The 19,804-nt window shown below is 46.1% G+C and overlaps 1 protein-coding gene across 1 annotated transcript in view; it reads right to left on the bottom strand.

The window, feature by feature from the left end:
• The window catches only part of BIN2 (bridging integrator 2), a 44,416-nt gene that overhangs the window by 14,075 nt on the left and 10,537 nt on the right, over positions 1–19,804 (bottom strand). The window contains exons 3-10 of the mRNA XM_053372421.1: positions 18,537–18,591; positions 16,814–16,908; positions 14,883–14,978; positions 13,644–13,751; positions 10,406–10,491; positions 5,351–5,426; positions 3,380–3,462; positions 410–1,211 (exon numbers count right to left, since the gene is read on the bottom strand). Coding sequence (XP_053228396.1) covers positions 410–1,211; positions 3,380–3,462; positions 5,351–5,426; positions 10,406–10,491; positions 13,644–13,751; positions 14,883–14,978; positions 16,814–16,908; positions 18,537–18,591 — 1,401 coding nt within the window. The remainder of the gene's footprint in view (positions 1–409; positions 1,212–3,379; positions 3,463–5,350; positions 5,427–10,405; positions 10,492–13,643; positions 13,752–14,882; positions 14,979–16,813; positions 16,909–18,536; positions 18,592–19,804) is intronic.

Genomic DNA, 19,804 nt, shown 5'->3' with positions numbered 1-19,804 from the left:
GTCCGCAGACACTTCCGGGTCACGTGGCCAGCGTGACAAAGCTGCATCTGGCGAGCCAGCGCAGCACACGGAACGCCGTTTACCTTCCCGCTGGTAAGCGGTCCCTATTTATCTACTTGCACCCGGGGGTGCTTTCAAACTGCTAGGTTGGCAGGCGCTGGGACCGAGCAACGGGAGTGCACCCCGCCGCGGGGATTCGAACCACCGACCTTTCGATCGGCAAGCCCTAGGCGCTGAGGCTTTTACCCACAGCGCCACCCGCGTCCCTTGCTAACATACAAAGCCACAAAAGAGGCACTTTCCCATCATTTTGCTCCTTAATGAGAAGACTAAAGCTCCCTTAATGCTATCTACACAGCGTGCAGTTACCTAGTGGGACGGGTTGGTCATGCAGAACCATTCCTTTTACCTGAGCATTGGTGGCCTTTGGGGAGACATCTATTTCTTCAATGCTTCCCTCACTGTTGACGTCATCTTCAGCATCCCCAGGTTCCCCTGGCTGCTGCTGAGCGGCCCCTTCTTTTGGTAAAGCAGGGGAAAGGCAGTCATTGGTGGTACTTGGTGCACCTTCTTGGGCTTCTTCAGCTTCAGATGAAGGATCTTGAGGATTGTCTTCAGGATGAACTGAACTCTCCCTGAGTGGCACGTTATTCTCCTGATGGTCTGCTCCCCCAGTCTGAGCTTCATCCTGAGGGTTTTGGGGAGGTAGGGACAAGACCTCAACCCTTGGCTGCAACGAGGAAGCCTCATCTTTCTCACAAGTATCACTGGCTTCAAAGTCACTCCTCAAAGGAGGCTGGGAGGTCTCTCCAGAATCTTTGGGAACATTTGGGCTTTTGCCAGCAGCTTGCAGCACTGCCTCTGATACAATTCCTGCTGCTATATCATTTGCAGCCTCCTCAACTTCCTGGGGGGTGCCTATGGGAATGCTGGGGGTTCTCTCTACTGTTTGGCTGTCCTCTTTGGCTTCACTAGCAGTTGGAGAGTCTGGCTTGGCCGCATCCGTAGCCAAAGGTGGAGCTGTCTCTTCTTCTGCCTTGCTGGCCCCACCAGGTGCAGATGCTGCTTTGGTTGCCGAAGCAGATTCTCTTTCGTGATTTGAGGAAATGGCAGGAGGAGACGTGGGCATCTCACTTATGCTGTTCCTTGTAGGTATGGCAGATGGGCTGGTGGGACTTACTGGAGACGAGATGACCAACGATGCTCTGTTACTGCATAACAAGAAGCATAAGTTGCGTTACAAAGTTTGAACGTGCAGCTTTATTCAGCCTCTATAGTGAAAGTAAACCTCTCCATGTATTGAGCTACAGTGGTACCTTGGGTTACATACGCTTCATATGCTTCAGGTTACAGAAACCCAGAAATAGTACCTCTGGTTAAGAACTTTGCTTCAGGATGAGAACAGAAATCGTGCTCCGGTGGCGTGGCGGCAGAAGGAGGCCCCATTAGCTAAAGTGGTGCTTCAGGTTAAGAACAGTTTCAGGTTAAGAACGGACCTCCGGAACGAATTAAGTACTTAACCCAAGGTACCACTGTATTTTAAAGGAATTTCTCCAAAATCTGCACTTCCGGCATTGCCCAAAAAAGCTCAACAACTTCCAGATTTGACAGAAAACCCAATCTTAATGCGCAAGACTCCCACGGCTTCCCTTAGCATCACCTCCTGCTCCATCTCTTGTCTGCTTGCTCCAGAAACTGACCACTGACCCATCTTGGAGCATGTAATCTGCCTCAGGCCCTTTAGACCAGGGGTCAGCAAACTTTTTCAGCAGGGGGTCAGTCCACTGTCCCTCAGACCTTGTGGGGGGCTGGACTATATATTTTTTTGGGGGGGGCGGAATGAACAAATTCCTATGCCCCTCAAATAACCCAGAGATGTATTTTAAATAAAAGGACACATTCAACTCATGTAAAAACACGCTGATTCCCGGACTGTCCGTGGGCCAGATTTAGAAGGCGATTGGACCAGATCCGGCCCCCGGGCCTTAGTTTGCCTACCCATGCCTTAGACCTTGATCTGCTTGTGACCCCCCCAACTGCAATCCATCTCTGACCTTAGCCAAGACTTGACAAATGATTACAAATCAGAGGCTGTCATGGATTTAACTGAGAGAGCATCTTTTCCTATAAGTGCCTCCCTGCTCTTAAGATTCAGTATATAAAACCCACTGGTTATTCTACCCTCCGTTAGTCAAGATGGCGCTTTTCTGTGGCAGTCCCAAAGCTATGGAATCAGGTGGCTGCTGAGATTCAGTGTTGTAATCTTGGCCCAATTAAATGAATTGTAAGCTATGTGGCTACTCGGTCAATCTTTCTGAAGCTAACATGCTCCTCTGGAAAGGTTTTTTGTTTCTACTCTGACTGATGTTTAGTGGCTGTTCACATTTCCCCTTTCAAAGTTTCCACATGTGCCGTATTTTTCACTCTTTAGGACGCACTTTTTCCCCCTCCAAAAATCAAGGGGAAATGTATGTGCGTCCTATGGAGCAAATGCAGGCTCCTTGGCTTCAGCGATAGCAACGCGAAGCCTCTGAAGCGCAGAGAGAGCGCTCCCTCCACGCTCTGGAGGCTTCGCGTTGCTTTCGCTGACGCCTGGAGACTGAGAGGGGTGGGTGCGCACCGACCCCTCTCGCTCTCCAGGCTTCAGGGATGGCCGCCTGAAGCCTTCGGAGCGCGGCGCGAGTTCCTGCTGTGCTCTGCAGGCTTCGGGTTCAGCAAAAGGAACCTGAAGCCTTTGGAGCGCAGCGGGAACTCGCCCTGTGCATCCGAAGGCTTCAGGGATCTTTGAGGCTGGCGGTGGGGGAAAGCAGCGCTTCCCCGCACCGCCAGCCCCACAAGCTCAGGGGGCAGCGGGAAGGCTGCGCGCAGCCTTTGCGCTGCTCCCCGACCTGGTCTTTGGGGCTGGCGGTGGGGGAAACCAGTGCTTTCCCCCGCCAGCCCCAAAGAGCAGGTCAAAAGGAACCCAAAGGCTCCAGAGTGCAGCGGGAACTCCCACCGCGCTCCTGAGGCTTCGGGTGAATGCACCTTGAACGCACAAAACGCACCCTGAACGTGCAGCTTCCATTTCTCCTGCTGCTTTGCTGAAGGGACGCTGCGCAGAGAGGGGGAGAATTTTTTTTCTTGTTCTCCCCCTCTAAAACAAGATGCGTCCTATGGTCGGGTGCGTCCTATAGAGCGAAAAATGCGGTATTTTGTTCTAAAACAGCTCCCTGCCTTGAGAAGCCCTGTTATTAAAAGATGGGTTATAAATCTTTTAATTAACTGACTGACAAACAAACCAGATCTCCTGGGATCCAAAGTGGAGAGGAGTTGCTAGTTGTCCACATGGCTGCTAATTCCCAAACTCCTCCATGCCCACAGGAAAGAGGAAATCACTTACCTTGACACTCCTTTAATAATGAAGACTTTATTGGAGTGCTGCTTTTCCAATGTGCTCATCACATCATACAGGTCATGGTTTAGCTACAAGCAGCAGCAACAAGAAAAGCAAATATCATTACCCAGTAATTAAGAAATTACTGCTATTCACTTATTCACGTAAAATAATTAATCCTGACTGACTGCTTCAAGTCAATGAGTGTTTCAAGCTTATTGGTTTATTTAAAATGTTTCTCAGACACTTTTCACTGCAATGCAGTTCCAGAGCGGGCTATAATTAAAACAGAAATCCATCTCCTATTACAGCCACTCATAAAACATGGCAGATATATGGCAACCAGACAAAAATAAAATAAAACGACATGAATATCTAGCAAAGGCCTGGGTGGAGACACACTTTTCCAGCTGGGAACACAGACAGGTAGCCCGCAGCCATATCTCAGAGGGGAGGGAAATGGACCACTGGGATGCCACCACCAAGAAGGCTCTGGAGCTTCTGATAGAGGTGGCAGACCCAGAACAGCCTCCTTGCCAGATTTCAACAACCAGACAAATCTATACAGGAGGAGTCATTCTCTTAGGTACCCTGGCTCCAAGCTGTGTAGGACTTAATGTTGTCACTGCCTGCTTTATATCCCCTTCCTCTTGGAACTTTCCTCGGGGTACATCAGCTGACAGCTGCCCTTTCATTTATCTTTGAGATTTAAAAATAAACAGCAGTTCCCTGCCCTGGAGGCACTTTAACAATATTAGAAAGGAAGAATGATGTCTGTTCCAATCATCATTCTTACTTTCTAATACTAAGAGTTCTGGCACTCCAGTCCCGTTCTGCAGACTTACTCGGACTGAATTGATTGCTGGATAATACCAAAACACGTTTCGGATGAGTAAATAATAATAATAAAATGTGTGTGTGTGGGGGGGGGGGGCGTTATTCTTGTTATTATTATGTATTTTGTCTTTTTTATCTTGTATTTTATGTTGTTAACTGCTCTGAGATCTATGGATAAAGGGTAGTATACAAATTTAATAAATAGTAGTAGTAGTAGTAATAATAATAATAATAATAATAATAATAATAATACAGTAAGCCTCAAGTTAAGCAGGGATCACATTTCAGGGATGGCTCCTAAAGACAAAATTGTGTACAGTGGTGCCCCGCAAGACAAAATTAATTCGTTCTGCGAGTTTTTTCGTCTTGCGGTTTTTTCGTCTTGCGAAGCGCGGCTTCCGACGCAGTTTTTTAAAAGCTGCAAAAGGCAACAAGGTGCTTCAAAAACCTCAAAAAAGGCTACCGCACCGTGTGCTAAGAGTTGCTCCTCGAAGTTACAGTTTTGTAGCGGTTTTTAGCGGTTTTTAGAAAACGGAAACAATCTTGCAAGACGTTTTCTTTTCATCTTGCGAAGCAAGCCCATAGGGAAATGCGTCTTGCGAAGCGGCTAAGAAAACGAAAAACTCTTTTGTCTAGCGAGTTTTTCGTCTTCTGAGGCGTTCGTCTTGCGGGGTACCACTGTATAGGCAAAACACATTGGATGCAATGGCGGGTGGGTTTGTCAAAGTCTTTTCTGTCCCCTTCCAAATTTTTTTTTGCCAAGTTTGTAAAGCTGAATGCAAACAAGTTGTGTGTGTGTGTGTGTGTGTGAGAGAGAGAGAGAGAGAGAGAAAGAGAGAGAGAGAGAGAGAGAGAGAGAGAGAGAGAGAGAGAGAATGCAACTCGGCTGGCTACTACAATGAAATAGGAATTATGTGACCACTTTCAAATCCTGACTTCTGTGCATCGTTGGTTGGTTCCCATTGGGACTGCTGGGGTGGAAGGCAGTTTTGGCGCCATCCTACAAGGGCAACGCTGAGACTAGGGGCCACTCCCAGGACTGGTACAAAAACAGGCCGGCTGAGGGCAGATAGAAGGCAATGATACAGTGCGCCCATTTGTCCAAATGGCACACATGTATGACACATGTTGCTCATTTACCTTGCTCATTTCCTTGTAGAAGACATCTCGCAAGTTGGAAATATTCTGGAATATTGTCACATAGCACCCAATTCGGCTGGAGAAGCAAAAAGATAAAAAACTAAGCCCAAATGTTAACTGGGTTGGGGCCACACCATAAAGAAGAGTAATATGGCACATGCTGAGTTTTCTGGGACCCTGGAAGAGCAGAATGAAGTAGTTCAGCCACATGCGGTTCACTGAACTAGTTCAAAAATCGCTGTACACCTGAAAGTAGGTCCCATAATTGTTGGGTGAACTAAATGTGAATTAAATTCATTTTGGGGTAGAACTCTGAGCGGTTTCTAGTTCATCTTCTTCCGCTCAATCCCAGCAGTAGGCCTTCCATTAAAAAGGCAAGCCGATTGGACATCTATAAAGAAAGTTAGACAGCAAAATGAACAAGTTAAAAAGCACAGGTCCCCTACGGGTGCTGGGGGTGGGGGTGGGCTCCACTTTCTACACCCCTCCATTGACAGAATGGCCCATTTATTCCTGTGCTTCCTGTTTCTTATCCAGTTCCTGGTCCACAGGAGGACCCAACCTCTTTCTCTAAGACTGTGTGCACAATTTTGGTTTGTCTACACAGAGGCATACAGAGGAATTGCTTGAAAATCACTCCCAAGTCTTTAATATCAGCTTCTAGGATTTGCCGATCGCATGGTCGGCGGTTCGAATCCCCGCGGCGGGGTGCGCTCCCGTTGCTCGGTCCCAGCGCCTGCCAACCTAGCAGTTCGAAAGCACCCCCGGGTGCAAGTAGATAAATAGGGACCGCTTACTAGCGGGAAGGTAAACGGCGTTTCCGTGTGCGGCTCTGCCTCGCCAGGGTAGCTTCGTCACGCTGGCCACGTGACCCGGAAGTGTCTGCGGACAGCGCTGGCTCCCGGCCTATAGAGTGAGATGAGCGCACAACCCTAGAGTCTGTCAAGACTGGCCCGTACGGGCAGGGGTACCTTTACCTTTACCTTTAATTGTAATTCATTTGCTATTTTTTGGTTGCATTTATTTTTTGTGAAATAAAAATTTTGTTTTTTAAAAATTACTTCCAAGGCAGCACAGGAAAACGAAATAAAGTGAAATATAATAAAATGTGACAAGAAAACTGGTGTAGATACAGCCTAACAGCAGACTTAGGTAAAGGTAAAGGGACCGCTGACCATTAGGTCCAGTCGTGACCGACTCTGGGGTTGCGGCGCTCATCTTGCTTTATTGGCCGAGGGAGCCAGCATACAGCTTCTGGGTCATGTGGCCAGCATGACTAAGCCGCTTCTGGTGAACCAGAGCAGCGCACGGAAACACCGTTTACCTTCCCGCCAGAGCAGTACCTATTTATCTACTTGCACTTTGATGTGCTTTCGAACTGCTAGGTTGGCAGGAGCAGAGACCGAGCAACAGGTGCTCACCCCGTCGCGGGGATTCGAACCGCTGACCTTCTGATTGGCAAGCCCTAGGCTCAGTGGTTTAACCCACAGCGCCACCCGTGTCCCTTAGCAGACTTAGAGATGACACCAAATGCTGAAATGCCATTGTGTCTGTTCCCTCTCTTCATCCTGTAGTGTTTAGCCAGTGAATGGCTTGATGGGCCATCCTATTACCATGTGTTTCTCTGTAAAGTCACACCTCCATTATCTTTAAAACAACCTCATGGGGATTTACTAGGCGAAAGGTTCATGACTGGGTCCATAGCCACCTAGCTAGCTTTGTGGCTGCGATATACGATATACGATATCTTTATTGTCATTGTCCCATGCAGAACATTGAAATTGAAAAACTACACAAAACTACATAAAACTACTACAAAACCACATAAAACATTCAAAACCCCCTAAAAACTCTGAAACCCCATTTTAAAATACACTATACTATAGAGACCCCTTATGCTGCGTTTAGAACCAGAATTGCATTTGCGTAGAAACTGTTTCTCAATCGGCTAGTCCTGGTCTTTATAACCCTATACCTTCTTCCAGAAGGCAGAAGCTGAAAGAGATAATTTTTGGGGTGCATACTATCCTGCGCCATCTCTGCCGCTTTCTTTTGGCACCTGGCAGCATAGATTTGATCTAAGGTGGGATGAGTGCACCCAATTATTCTCTGCAGTCTTTACAACCCTGGACAGCATTGTTTTCCCCCTGAGCGTGCAGCTCCCAAACCACGCACACAGACCATAAGTTAATACACTCTCCACAGTGCAATGGTAAAATGCCATCCACAGGTCCTTTGAGAGATTGTTAGGTGATTGCTAAGTGGAGATTTGAACCTTTATCTCCCTGATTTAAGTCTGATGCTTAAAACACTACACCACACTGTCCTCTCAAAATGTGAGACTTTAGACTGACAATCCATCATGTAGGTTTCTACTGGGAAGGGCCACCAAAACACACAGTAAGATGATACCATGCCCTTCAGGATCACAATGTTTCAGGGACAAGAGGGGGAAACGGGATGAAGGGCTGTCATTTTTGGCAACAAACCTGTGGTCTAATGGTGACACATCCAGTCCTATCCTAAACAATCATTTCTTCACAAAAGCTAAAATTCAATTCTGTGGATTTTGCTGCCATCCTGTGGTCACCAAACTTTTCTGAACTCTGATTGAGAAGCAGCTTAAAAAAATAAAGGTACCCCTACCCGTACGGGCCAGTCGTGTCCGACTCTAGGGTTGTGCACCCATCTCACTTAAGAGGCCGGGGGCCAGCGCTGTCCGGAGACACTTCTGGGTCACGTGGCCAGCTTGATGAAGATGCTCTGGTGAGCCAGCACCAGCGCAGCACACGGAAACACCGTTTACCTTCCCGCTATAAAGCGGTACCTATTTATCTACTTGCACTTTGATGTGCTTTTGAACTGCTAGGTTGGCAGGAGCTGGGACCGAAAGACGGGAGCTCACCCCACTGCGGGGATTCGAACCGCCGACCATACGATCGGCAAGTCCTAGGCACTGAGGTTTTACCCACAGCGCCACCTGCGTCCGAGAAGCAGCCTATCTCATAGCTAAGCTAGTCCACAATATATTTCAGGTGGCTAATCCTTTGTCTTTGTCCTCTTGGTATTTGGACTGCACTTTATGTGACGTTGTCAACAGGCCGTAGGGCTAAGGAACTGCAGCCAGAGACAAGGGAAGGGTTTGGATACACGGATTAAGAACTCCAAGCAGCAAGTCGTCTGAGAAACAGTAGCTCAGTCAAAGGAGATGTGCCAACAAGATCAGCAGGTTTTCTAAATCAACAACTCGATGAAAGTGATACTCCACATTTTCCCCAAAGAGACACACTGCTAGAGCAAGTTCCTATCCCTGACTGCAGAAATCACACAACACATAACCCTATTAGCTTAAAATACACACATGGGTGTATTTTATATACACACATGGGTGTATAAGGGACGCGGGTGGCACTGTGGGTTAAACCACAGAGCCTAGGACTTGCCGATCAGAAGGTCCGCGGTTCGAATCCCTGCGGCGGGGTGAGCTCCGGTTGCTCGGTCCCAGCTCCTGCCAACCTAGCAGTTCAAAAGCATGTCAAAGTGCAAGTAGATAAATAGGTACCACTCTGGCTGGAAGGTAAACGGTGTTTCCGTGCGCTGCTCTGGTTCACCAGAAGCGGCTTAGTCATGCTGGCCACATGACCCGGAAGCTGTACGCCGGCTCCCTTGGACAATAAAGTGAGATGAGTGCCGCAACCCCAGAGTTGGCCACGACTGGACCTAATGGTCAGGGGTTCCTTTACCCTTTACCTTTACACACATGGCTGGGGGCACATTTGCTGGCTCTGCTCCCCTTCTATCACCCTTCAACTTGTGGAAGAGGAGAGTCTGAAGCAAGGAGTCTCCTGTCCTCATGAATGGAGACTCCCTGCATTGTTCGGAACCCTGATTTCCCAGGGTTCTATAATTCTAGAATGCACAGGGGCTGGAACCTCCAGAAGCACAGAAGGCTCTCCTGCGTTAGACCTTTGACTTCCGCTACTTGTAATGCAGTTGAAACAGCAACGAAGGAAGAAAAAGTGTTGGTGTTGACCTTCAAAGCCCTAAATGTCCTCGGCCCAGTGTACCTGAAGGAGCATCTCCACCCTCATCGTTCTGCCCGGACACTGAGGTCCAGCTCTGAGGGCCTTCTGGTAGTTCCCTCACCAAAGGCCTTCTCGGTAGTGGTGCCCACCCTGTGGAACACCCTCCCATCAGATGTCAAGGAAATAAACAACTATCAGATTTTAGAAGACATCTGAAGGCAGCCCTGTTTATGGAAGTTTTTAATGTTTGATGTTTTATCATGTTCTTAATATTCTGTTGGGAGCCACCCAGAGTGGCTGGGGAGGTCCTGCCAGATGGGCAAGGTATAAATAATAAATTCATCATCATCATCATTTGTCCCCACTGCCCCTTCCCCGTGTTTGTTTTACCCCTACAGCACCTGAAGAGAGCTTTATTGTGCAAACACCCATGTGAACACAGTAATTCCCAATACCTTGGTATCTGCTGAACTGTGGGGAAGCAATTGTTTGATATTTGCCCGTTGATAGTCAAGACCCACCCAGAACTTCCAGTGGATTCAAGGTAGAAGAAAGGAGATTCCGGCTAAACACCAGGAAGGCCTTTCTGAGTGCAAGAGCTGTTAAGACAGTGGGACGTACTCCCTGGGGAGGTTGTGGACTCTTCTTTGATGGAGGTTTTGAGCAGAAATTGGACGGCCATCCCCCATGGATATTTCAGCTGAGATCCCTGCATTACAGGGGGTTTGAGTACATGACCCTCAAGGTCCCTTCCAACTCTACAGTTCTATGATTCTAACTTACCTTGGACTTGCGTTGAAACAATCCGTAAATTGCATTTTATGCCCGGTGTTAATATATCCTTTCACCCCATTTTTACCTTCCAGCCTGGGTTCATTGTCAGCAAGCTTAGTCCCAGAGTTCAGCAATGAAAGAAGTATCAACTCTACATGTATTTCCTAGTCACCAGCACAACCACACTTCTTAGATTCAACATTCTGCTTTGAGATTCTCTGCCATTTGCACCCTGATCTTTGTTCCCATGCCTAACCTGTTGTAAAGGTCCGGCAGCTCTTCTCTTAGTTCCTTGTTGAGCTCTTCAAACACAGCTTGGGCTTTGTAGAACTCTTCTTCGGCCTGCAGGACCCAAGAGTTTATTAGAGGCACAGGAAATTGAGAGCATTAACAGTGTAGACATGCCAGTGGACTGCAGACTCACATCCCGCTTACAACCCTCCCCCCATGTGAAATGTTAGCCACATGTAAACCAGGCTCCGACTGCCAAGGACCCTGAAGACAAGGAGAGAGGAAAGGGAGGGATTGTAGAACCTCTTCCCCCACCTGTCATTCATCTGTGCTCATCTGCCATTGAGCAACTAATTGTCCCAGCATCAGCACCACCCATGACACATGGGAAAACAGCCTCTAAAGAAGAGATAAGACAATAATAGATGGACAATGGATGGAGAAAATTAGCCAGCAGTTCCACAGTCCCCTCCACTTCTTTTCTGCTTGTCCCCAAGAACAGCATTCTAGTTTTCTCATAGGCAGATCATGGCTTACATGTGGCTACTTTTCACAGACATCACAGTGGTTGGGAGGAAGAAATAAAGTGTGATAGGTATATAGGAAGCAGAGGAACAGGGGTTAGGATCTTTGCTCCCTATCTATTATGTACTTCTGGTAAGTGATGTACTCCTCATCTAACTACTGAGCAATGTGTGGGAAATTGAAGAAAGTAGGGAAAACCACTGGGCCAGTAAGATACAATCTAAATCAAATCCTTTATGAATACACAGTGGACGTGAGGAACAGGTTTAAGGATTAGATTTGGTGGACAGAGTGCCTGAAGAACTATGGATGGAGGCTTGTAACATTATACAGGAGGCAGCAACGAAAACCATCCCAATGAAAAGGAAATGCAAGAAAGCAAAGTGGCTGTCCGACGAGGCCTTACAAATAGCGGGAGAGAGAAGGCAAGCAAAATACGAGGGAGATAGTGAAAGATACAGGAAATTGAATGCAGATTTCCGAAAAATAGCAAGGAGAGACAAGAAAGCCTTCTTAAACGAGCAAAGCAAAGAAATAGAGGAAAACAATAGAATGGGAAAAACCAGAGATCTGTTCAAGAAAACTGGAGATATGAAAGGAACATTTTTGTACAAAGATTACCACGATAAAGGACAAAAGTGGTAAGGACCTAACAGAAGCAGAAGACATCAAGAAGAGGTGGCAAGAATACACAGAGGAATTATACCAGAAAGATATGGATGTCTCGTACACCCCAGGTAGTGTGGTTGCTGACCTTGAGCCAGACATCCTGGAGAGTGAAGTCAAATGGGCCTTAGAAAGCACTGCTAATAACAAGGCCAGTGGAAGTGATGATATTCCAGCTGAACTATTTAAAATTATAAAAGATGATACTGTTAAGATGCTACACTCAATATGCCAGCAACTTTGGAAAACTCAGCAGTGGCCAGAGGATTGGAGAAGATCAGTCTACATCCCAATCCCAAAGAAGGGCAGTGCCAAAGAATGCTCCAACTACCGCACAATTGCACTCATTTCACATGCTAGCAAGGTTATGCTTAAAATTCTACAAGGAAGGCTCAAGCAGTATGTGGACCGAGAACTCCCAGAAGTGCAAGCTGGATTTCGAAGGGGTAAAGGAACCAGAGACCAAATTGCAAACATGCACTGGATTATGGAGAAAGCTAGAGAGTTCCACAAAAACATCTATTCCTGCTTCATTGACTATGCAAAAGCCTTTAACTGTGTTGACCACAGCAAACTATGGCAAGTTCTTAAAGAAATGGGAGTGCCTGATCACCTCATCTGCCTCCTGAGAGATCTTTATGTGGGACAAGAAGCTACAGTTAGAACTGGATATAGAACAACTGATTGGTTAAAAATTGGGAAAGGAGTACGACAAGGCTGTATGTTGTCTCCCTGTTTATTTAACTTATATGCAGAATTCAACTTTCGAAAGGCTGGGCTGGATGAATCTCAAGCCAGAATTAAGACTGCCCGAAGAAATATCAACAACCTCAGATATGCAGATGACACAACCTTGACGGCAGAAAGTGAGGAGAAATTAAAGAACCCTTTAATGAGGGTGAAAGAGGAGAGTGCAAAATATGGTCTGAAGCTCAACATCAAAAAAAAACTTAAGATCATCACCTCCCATCACCTCCTGGCAAATGGAAGGGGGGAAATGGAGGCAGTGACAGATTTTACTTTCTTGGGCTCCATGATCACTGCAGATGGTGACAGCAGTCACAAAATTGAAAGACTCCTGCTTCTTGGGAGAAAAGCGATGACAAACCTAGACAGCATCTTAAAAAGCAGAGACATCACCTTACCAACAAAGGTCTGTATAGTTAAAGCTATGGTTTTCCCAGTAGTGATGTATGGAAGTGAGAGCTGGACCATAAAGAAGGCTGATCGCCAAAGAATGGATGCTTTTGAATTATGGTGCTGGAGGAGACTCTTGAGAGTCCCGTGGACTGCAAGAAGATCAAACCTATCCATTCTGAAGGAAATCAGCCCTGAATGCTCACTGGAAGGACAGATTGTGAAGCTGAGGCTCCAATACTTTGGCCACCTCATGAGAAGAGAAGACTCCCTGGAAAAGACCCTGATGTTGGTAAAGACTGAGGGCACAAGGAGAAGGGGACAACGGAGGACAAGATGGTTGGATAGTGTTCTCAAAGCTACCAGCATGAGTTTGACCAAACAGCGGGAGGCAGTGGAAGACAGGAGTGCCTGGCGTGCTCTGGTCCATGGGGTCACGAAGAGTTGGACACGACTAAACAACAATAACCATAACTAGCAAGCATGAAGTTAATGCATGAAGGGGTTAAGAATACAGAATTGTATTCCTAGATTCAGCTAGGTAACACCCCTCACCTGGAAGGAAAGAAAGCTTGATCACTTCAAGCCCAGACTGCATACTCAGAAGTATTTTTTCTGTATTTTGTTACTCAAGAATTTCCTACCTGTGTTCTTCTTGCTTCTGCATGGAACAACGCATGGATATGATCTTTGGAGTTGGTAAGCAAAGCATTTAAACTTACTAAATCGTGTGGTCTGTTCATTGTGAGAGGGGTAAGCTGTAAGCGGACTGAATGGGATATGAAAAGGATCCAACAGCCTATATTGTAGAGCAAAGCAGGATTTGCCAAAAAGCAAGAATTCAATAATCAGAGACACAATGGGAATTACATTCCTGGTTGTAAGAAACTCCTTCTTGGTCAGTGTTTGGATGGGCTCTCAAGACAGTCTTATACCTTTGCAATTTTAGCTTCATCTTTCTTCTTGGCATTCTGCAGGGCTTCCAAGTGATGCCTGCTGCTGTCATAATCCACTAGTTTTCTTCCCCGTTTAGCAATTCGCTCCTTTGAAATGAAAAAAGAATTTTTAGAGTCAATGCTCACTTTCTTTTTCTATTGCAATAACAAGAACATTTCAACCAAATCTGCCTCTCTGAGGCCAATAAATCATCAAGGACACTATTCAGAATTCAGTAGGGGAGCGAGGTGAGGACCCGTTTGCACAGCTTAAGATAGCTTCCTTGCATAGCTTCCCGCTGAAGATCAGCTGAACAGTCCTTGCTGAAGGTTCCTTCTACTTGTGAGGTAAAGAATGAAGCAGGGCCTTTTTGGTTCTGGCCTCGGTGTTATGAAATACACTTCCAAGAGAAGGCTGCAAAATTTCCTGCCTACAGAGTGGGCCACATTTTTGAGCTTATTAATCTTCACACTGTGTTTTTACTCTCTAGTAATTATAATTTACAGGCTGTATTTTTTTGCAAAGTATTTAACACTGTAAATCTTCAGGCAGGAACCAACGTACATTCAGTTGTGTAGAGTTACTAGCCTATTTTAGGCATTTTAATAATTTTTTTTTTACTGATGATAAGGGTAGTTAGAGTTTTGGATCGCAGAGATCTAGATACAAATCTCCCTGGAAGACGATCTTCTGACCGCACACCCCAAATACTCATCATATACTGTGACATCTTCCACAAATACTATGGTTTAGTGCAGGCATCCCCAACCTGTGGCCCTCCAGATGTTTTGGGACTACAACTCCCATGATCCCTAGCTAACAGGACCAGTGGTCAGGGATGATGGGAATTGTAGTACCAAAACATTTGGAGGGCCAAGTTTGGCCATGCCTGGCTTAAAAGAATGATAGGAAAGGCCAGGCACCCCCAACCTTCGACCCTCCAGATGTTTTGGGACTACAATTCCCATCATCCCTGAACACTGGTCCTGTTAGCTAGGAATCATGGGAGTTGTAGGCCAAAACATCTGGAAGGCCGCAGGTTGGGAATGCCTGGGAAAGGCCAACACACACACACACACACACACACACACACACGTAAAGAGATTGACTTGTGAACATATTTTATATGATGATCAGGAGGAAGAAAATTTCCTCCCAGTAGCATTATGTTTCCTTGAGTACTAGAAACATGTAAAAATGGGTACTGGATGATGCAAAATCAGCCCTGAAATACACACCTTAATTTCACTGAACTGCGTCAAGTAATTCTCCATAGTCCTGACTGCCTGATCTGCCAGTTTCTTCTCATAATCTTCCCACAGAAGGTCATTGCTCTGCAGGTAAATGGACAAACAGACATTAAAAAAATGGCGCTGGAATGTTCCGTGCAACCCTTGCCTTTCTGAAGCCACTTCTTTCTCAAGTTTTAAGGGCTTTTTCTCAAGGTGTGCCATCCCTTCTCTAGAGGCTGGAGATAAACAACTGCTGGTGGATTTGTCTGTATTGCTTTTCTTGTTTCTTCAGATAGGTTTGACGTAAACTTGCCATACTGGTGTGAGCAGGAATTATGGGAAATTCTAAATAAAAGGTAACTATATGGATTAGGTGAATCTATTTGCTTGTCCACTGTTGCCTTTCTCTTACTTATTTCAGGAGAGGGAAACCAATGCTTTGTTTCTACATATATATCCTTCGTTACTCAGTGACCGTGAAATCAAAGAGTGAGTTGCATGTGTGAAACAGATAAATTCAGAAGAAGGCATAAGAACAGGCAGAGGCGCCAGGCATCATGTGGGAGATCTGTGTCAAAATTGTTCCTTTAAAGTAGGACTGCCAGAAGTTTGAAGAGGTCCTCACTATTTGTACAATTAGTTGATTGACTGTATGTTAGTCAATTAGTGATTGTCTGCATATATTTGCAGATATGAGATAAAATGAGATAAAAACATGAGATAAAAACACTCTCTTTTTAAAAAGAGCATACTCTCTGCTGTTATATCCTGTGATAACTCTCTGTGACAATCCTCTGCCTCTCTCACACAAGAGCAAATAACCTCTTTTTAAGATCTTGCTTGCCAGCTGCTGCTATCCTAAGCAATTGTGTCATGTACAGACCCAAGACTAGTCCAGCAGATATTTCTAAAGTTTCTCCTGAATCCACAAGAAAGAAGCTAAGATCTGTCTAGACCAGGGGTCAGCAACCTTTTTCAGCCGTGAGCTGGTCCACTGTCCCTCAGACCATGTGGTGGGCCAGACTATATTTTTTAAAAAATAATGAACGAATTCCTATGCCCCACAAATAACCCGGAGATGCATTTTAAATAAAAGCACACATTCTACTCATGTAAAAACACCAGGGAGGCCCCACAAATATACCAGAGATGCATTTTAAATAAAAGCACACATTCTACTCCTGTAAAAACATGCTGATTCCCGGACTATCTGTGGGCCGGATTTAGAAGGCGACTGGGCCTTATTTTGCCCTAGTGAAAAGGAAAGAGCACTGATTTCCCCTCTACTTCCTGCCTAGGCAAAGCAACAATTGTGGGATTATCACATCTGTTTTGGCCCTTATATTGGGCTAAACCACTCTTAGCTAGTCTCCCACAAAGAATCTCAGGAACTATAGTCAGATATTCCTCTCTTAGAATCCCTACCTAACTCTGCTTTATGGAACTATGGCTCCCAGGGAAGAGAGAATGATTGATAAACTAGTTCAAATCTGAAGCTATACCTGCAGTCTTTGCCATTTGCAATAAGGGTGGACAGCTTAAGAAAATCAGGCTCGAGTCTGATGTAGGAGCAAAGGCTGTGAACTGGAGAAAGCCCTGGCTCAAACTTTACCTCAGCTATGAGCTCACTAGGTGGCCTTGAAGGAGTTGCTCTTGTCTCAGCAATCATCTGGACATGGAAGGTAGAGCCTGAGCCTCTTAATATCAGGGTCATGGGTTTGAGTTCCACATGGGGCAAAATATTCTTCATTGCAGGGAGTTGGACTAGATGACCCTTGTCCCTTCCAACTCTGCAATTCTATGATAATACTGTTCTATCTTACAGGAAGGTTGTGACATTAATTCCAACACTTATGTAATGTTGTAGGAATGCTCACTTTTATTATGAAGTAAAATATGTCCCCGACAACTGGGACTAACAAATGTGCCGCACTCACCTGCACGATGGCTTGCAATTTTTCATACCCATCCCACTCCTCGCTGTAAATTTCCTGCAGAGTTTCAGACACTTTCTTAGAGCTTTCGTGCATCACTGCAAAGGGCAAACAGCAAGATTGATGACTACCTGTCAGTCGTCATTATCAATCCCTGGCCAAGTCAACATCCCCACTGTTGACGGGAATTACTTAAAATATTCAGTCTTCAAGCATGACAGCTCTTCAACGGCACACATCGTTTGTGTGCTCAGTTCTTCCAGGTCCCCATGTGGTTGTTTTAAAATCAGGTTACTGGACCCACCTACCCCCTCTCTCCTTCTGGACAGCTTTGTACAGTGAAAATAATATCCACTAGCTGTGATAAAGAGAGGGAATGACAAGGGCTTCACAAAGGCACGATGGTGTTTCTCAGCCTCATAGGTGTCTCGTTACTCACAGCTTTAATAAAAATGATCTGGCAAAGATGTGCATAAATTGTGGGAGAGGAACTCTATCAGCAGATGACCAGGGACTTCCGGTTCGCTGCGGAGGTTAATGATGGCGAGCTCTGTGTCGTCCAGGCAATAGAGCCTCGGGGGTGATCGCCAGGGCTCGGCGCACCCCCCCCAAACCCCCATTTTGCTATGTTGAAATTGGAAATTACTAGAGCTGCAGGAAATTACTAGAGCTGCAGTAGAATGGACATAGGAAGTTGTCTTATCATGAGTCAGAGCATTGATCTATCTAGTTTAATACTGTAGAGGTTTCAACCTTTTTGAGTTTACGGCTCCTTTCTACATTCTTTCTGTGGCACCCCTGGGGGGCTCAGGAGCCCAGTTAGGTCCCCCCTTGCCTGCAGAGGTGGCGGCCTCTCACCCTTTTTTGAACACCCTCCCTTGTGGAGTGTTCCCTCAGCCTCCTCTCCTCTCCCCTCTCTTTGGGAGTCCTCTGGGCAGCCGCTGCTGCTGCCCCTGGTCTCTGAGCTGCACCCCCCATGCCCCAAAGAGAGGTGACTCCTCACACCGCCCCACAGGCACCTGGGAGTTGTCTGTCCATTCCCAACAGCAAGGGCTGGTGGACTGGCCGGTTGGGCTCCTTTGCCCGCTTGCTTGCTTACTCCAGGGCCGCCTCAGCTCCTGGCAACCAGAACCCTCTGGTCAGCCCCAGAGGCACAATTCGCCTGGGGAGCTTGTAGCCAGGGCTGCTGCAACAAACAGCCGTGAAAGCCTTTGGGAGGCAGAGACCTGAGAGGGCATCAGAGAAGAGAGGGAAGGGAAAAGAGACAGAGGCCAGTGTTGCCAGCGGCATCCCTGGCCATCATTCAAGGCACCCCAGGGTGCCACAGTACACTGGCTGGAAACCACTGCTGTAGACACTGACTCACATCTCTTCAGGGTTTTAGGCATTACCAGTCATAACCTCCCAGTCTAATCTACTTCTCAGGGCTGTTGTGCAAGGATGAAGGGCCAAGAGATGTTGCCAGGAGCCACTTGATGAAAGGGTGGGATAATTTTCCAGTTTTGGAAAAATGGATAGGTTTGGAGAGGAGCCAACAGTAAGTGGAGCATCTGCTTGAAAAAAAATATCTTGTCAGACAATCTCGCTCTCTCAAGTTGGCAAAGCTGATGGCCTTTCATCAGAGAGGCAACATCCTGTGATGCAGTTGCACTGTGAAGAAACTGCCTTAAGGGGTGACTGCCGAGGGCTGAAAACGTTACAGGTATTAAGACTTGGCTTTCTGTACCTTGCACGGCACTGAGGAAAACCTTAAGGTCCTTGTAGAGTTTGTGACCTTCAGCCTGGGGGCAAAAGAATAAAGTGAAAAGGCAAGAAGTCATTGCGTCAGATGTGTTATCTGTACATTTCTGCACGATGCTCCTATTAGTTCATTGAAGAGTCGGACATGACTAAATGGTTAAACAACAACAAAACACAAGGAGGGGGAGAAAAAAAACAACCCATATTTTTTGGTCTATAAGACGCACCAGACCACAAGACGCACCTAGTTTTTGGAGGAGGAAAACAAGAAAAAAAATATTCTGAATCTCAGAAGCCAGAACAGCAAGGGGGATCGCTGCACAGTGAAAGCAGGAATCCCTCTTGCTGTTCTGGCTTCTGGGATAGCTGCGCAGCCTGCATTCGCTCCATAAGACGCACACACATTTCCCCTTACTTTTTAGGAGGGAAAAAGTGAGTCTTATAGAGCAAAAAATACTGTAACTAAAGGTAGAAGCCTGTGGATTTATGGGAGTGGTACCATAAAGGCAGGACTTCAGGGCCTGAGTCCAGAGCCCCCATTCAGCAAAATGGATAGAAGGGTCTCCAAAGGCAGCAGGGTTACTTTATCACATTTTTAAGTAAGCGAAGGAACACCATCGAATGACAGCCGACCACCACCGCCATAACAGTGTTACGCCCAGAGACTAAAAACCACCCAAGTGCACCAGTAGTAACACATATTGCCATCTAAACAGTGGAATCCTGTAACACTAGTAAGTCCACTGTCCAAAATTACCAAGGTGCTCCATCACCTTTAGGGTCTTCATAAACATCACACCTACTGTTGGGGCAAGATTGACTGTGTGTACGTGTGTGTCTCCTCACAATGGTTCTTTCTCAATATAATGCTTATTTCCCCTTCTTCAGTATCTTTTAAGAAACCCAGAACTTCATAACTAGCTTCATGCTCCATCTATAGACACCAATCTTCAGGAGACTGTGCCCTGTATATTTCAGTACAGTAGTACCTTGGTTCTCAAACTTAATCCGTTCTGGAAGTCCGTTCCAAAACCAAAGCATTCCGAAACCAAGGCACACTTTCCCATTAAAGTAATGCAAAATGGATTAATCCGTTCCAGACTTTTAAAAACACCCCCTAAAACAGCCATTTAACATGAATTTTACTATCTAACGAGACCACTGATGCATAAAATGAAAGCAATAAACAATGTACTGCAGTCACACAATCAATCAGTCAGTAGCTGAACTGGGTTCCACACAGTCACAAAAACA

This window comes from Podarcis raffonei, chromosome 2, assembly GCF_027172205.1.
Source record: "Podarcis raffonei isolate rPodRaf1 chromosome 2, rPodRaf1.pri, whole genome shotgun sequence".
NCBI classification, from domain to species: domain Eukaryota; kingdom Metazoa; phylum Chordata; class Lepidosauria; order Squamata; family Lacertidae; genus Podarcis; species Podarcis raffonei.
The sequence above is the reverse complement of the archived record's forward strand: the minus strand, read 5'-3'. Positions and strand labels throughout refer to the sequence as shown.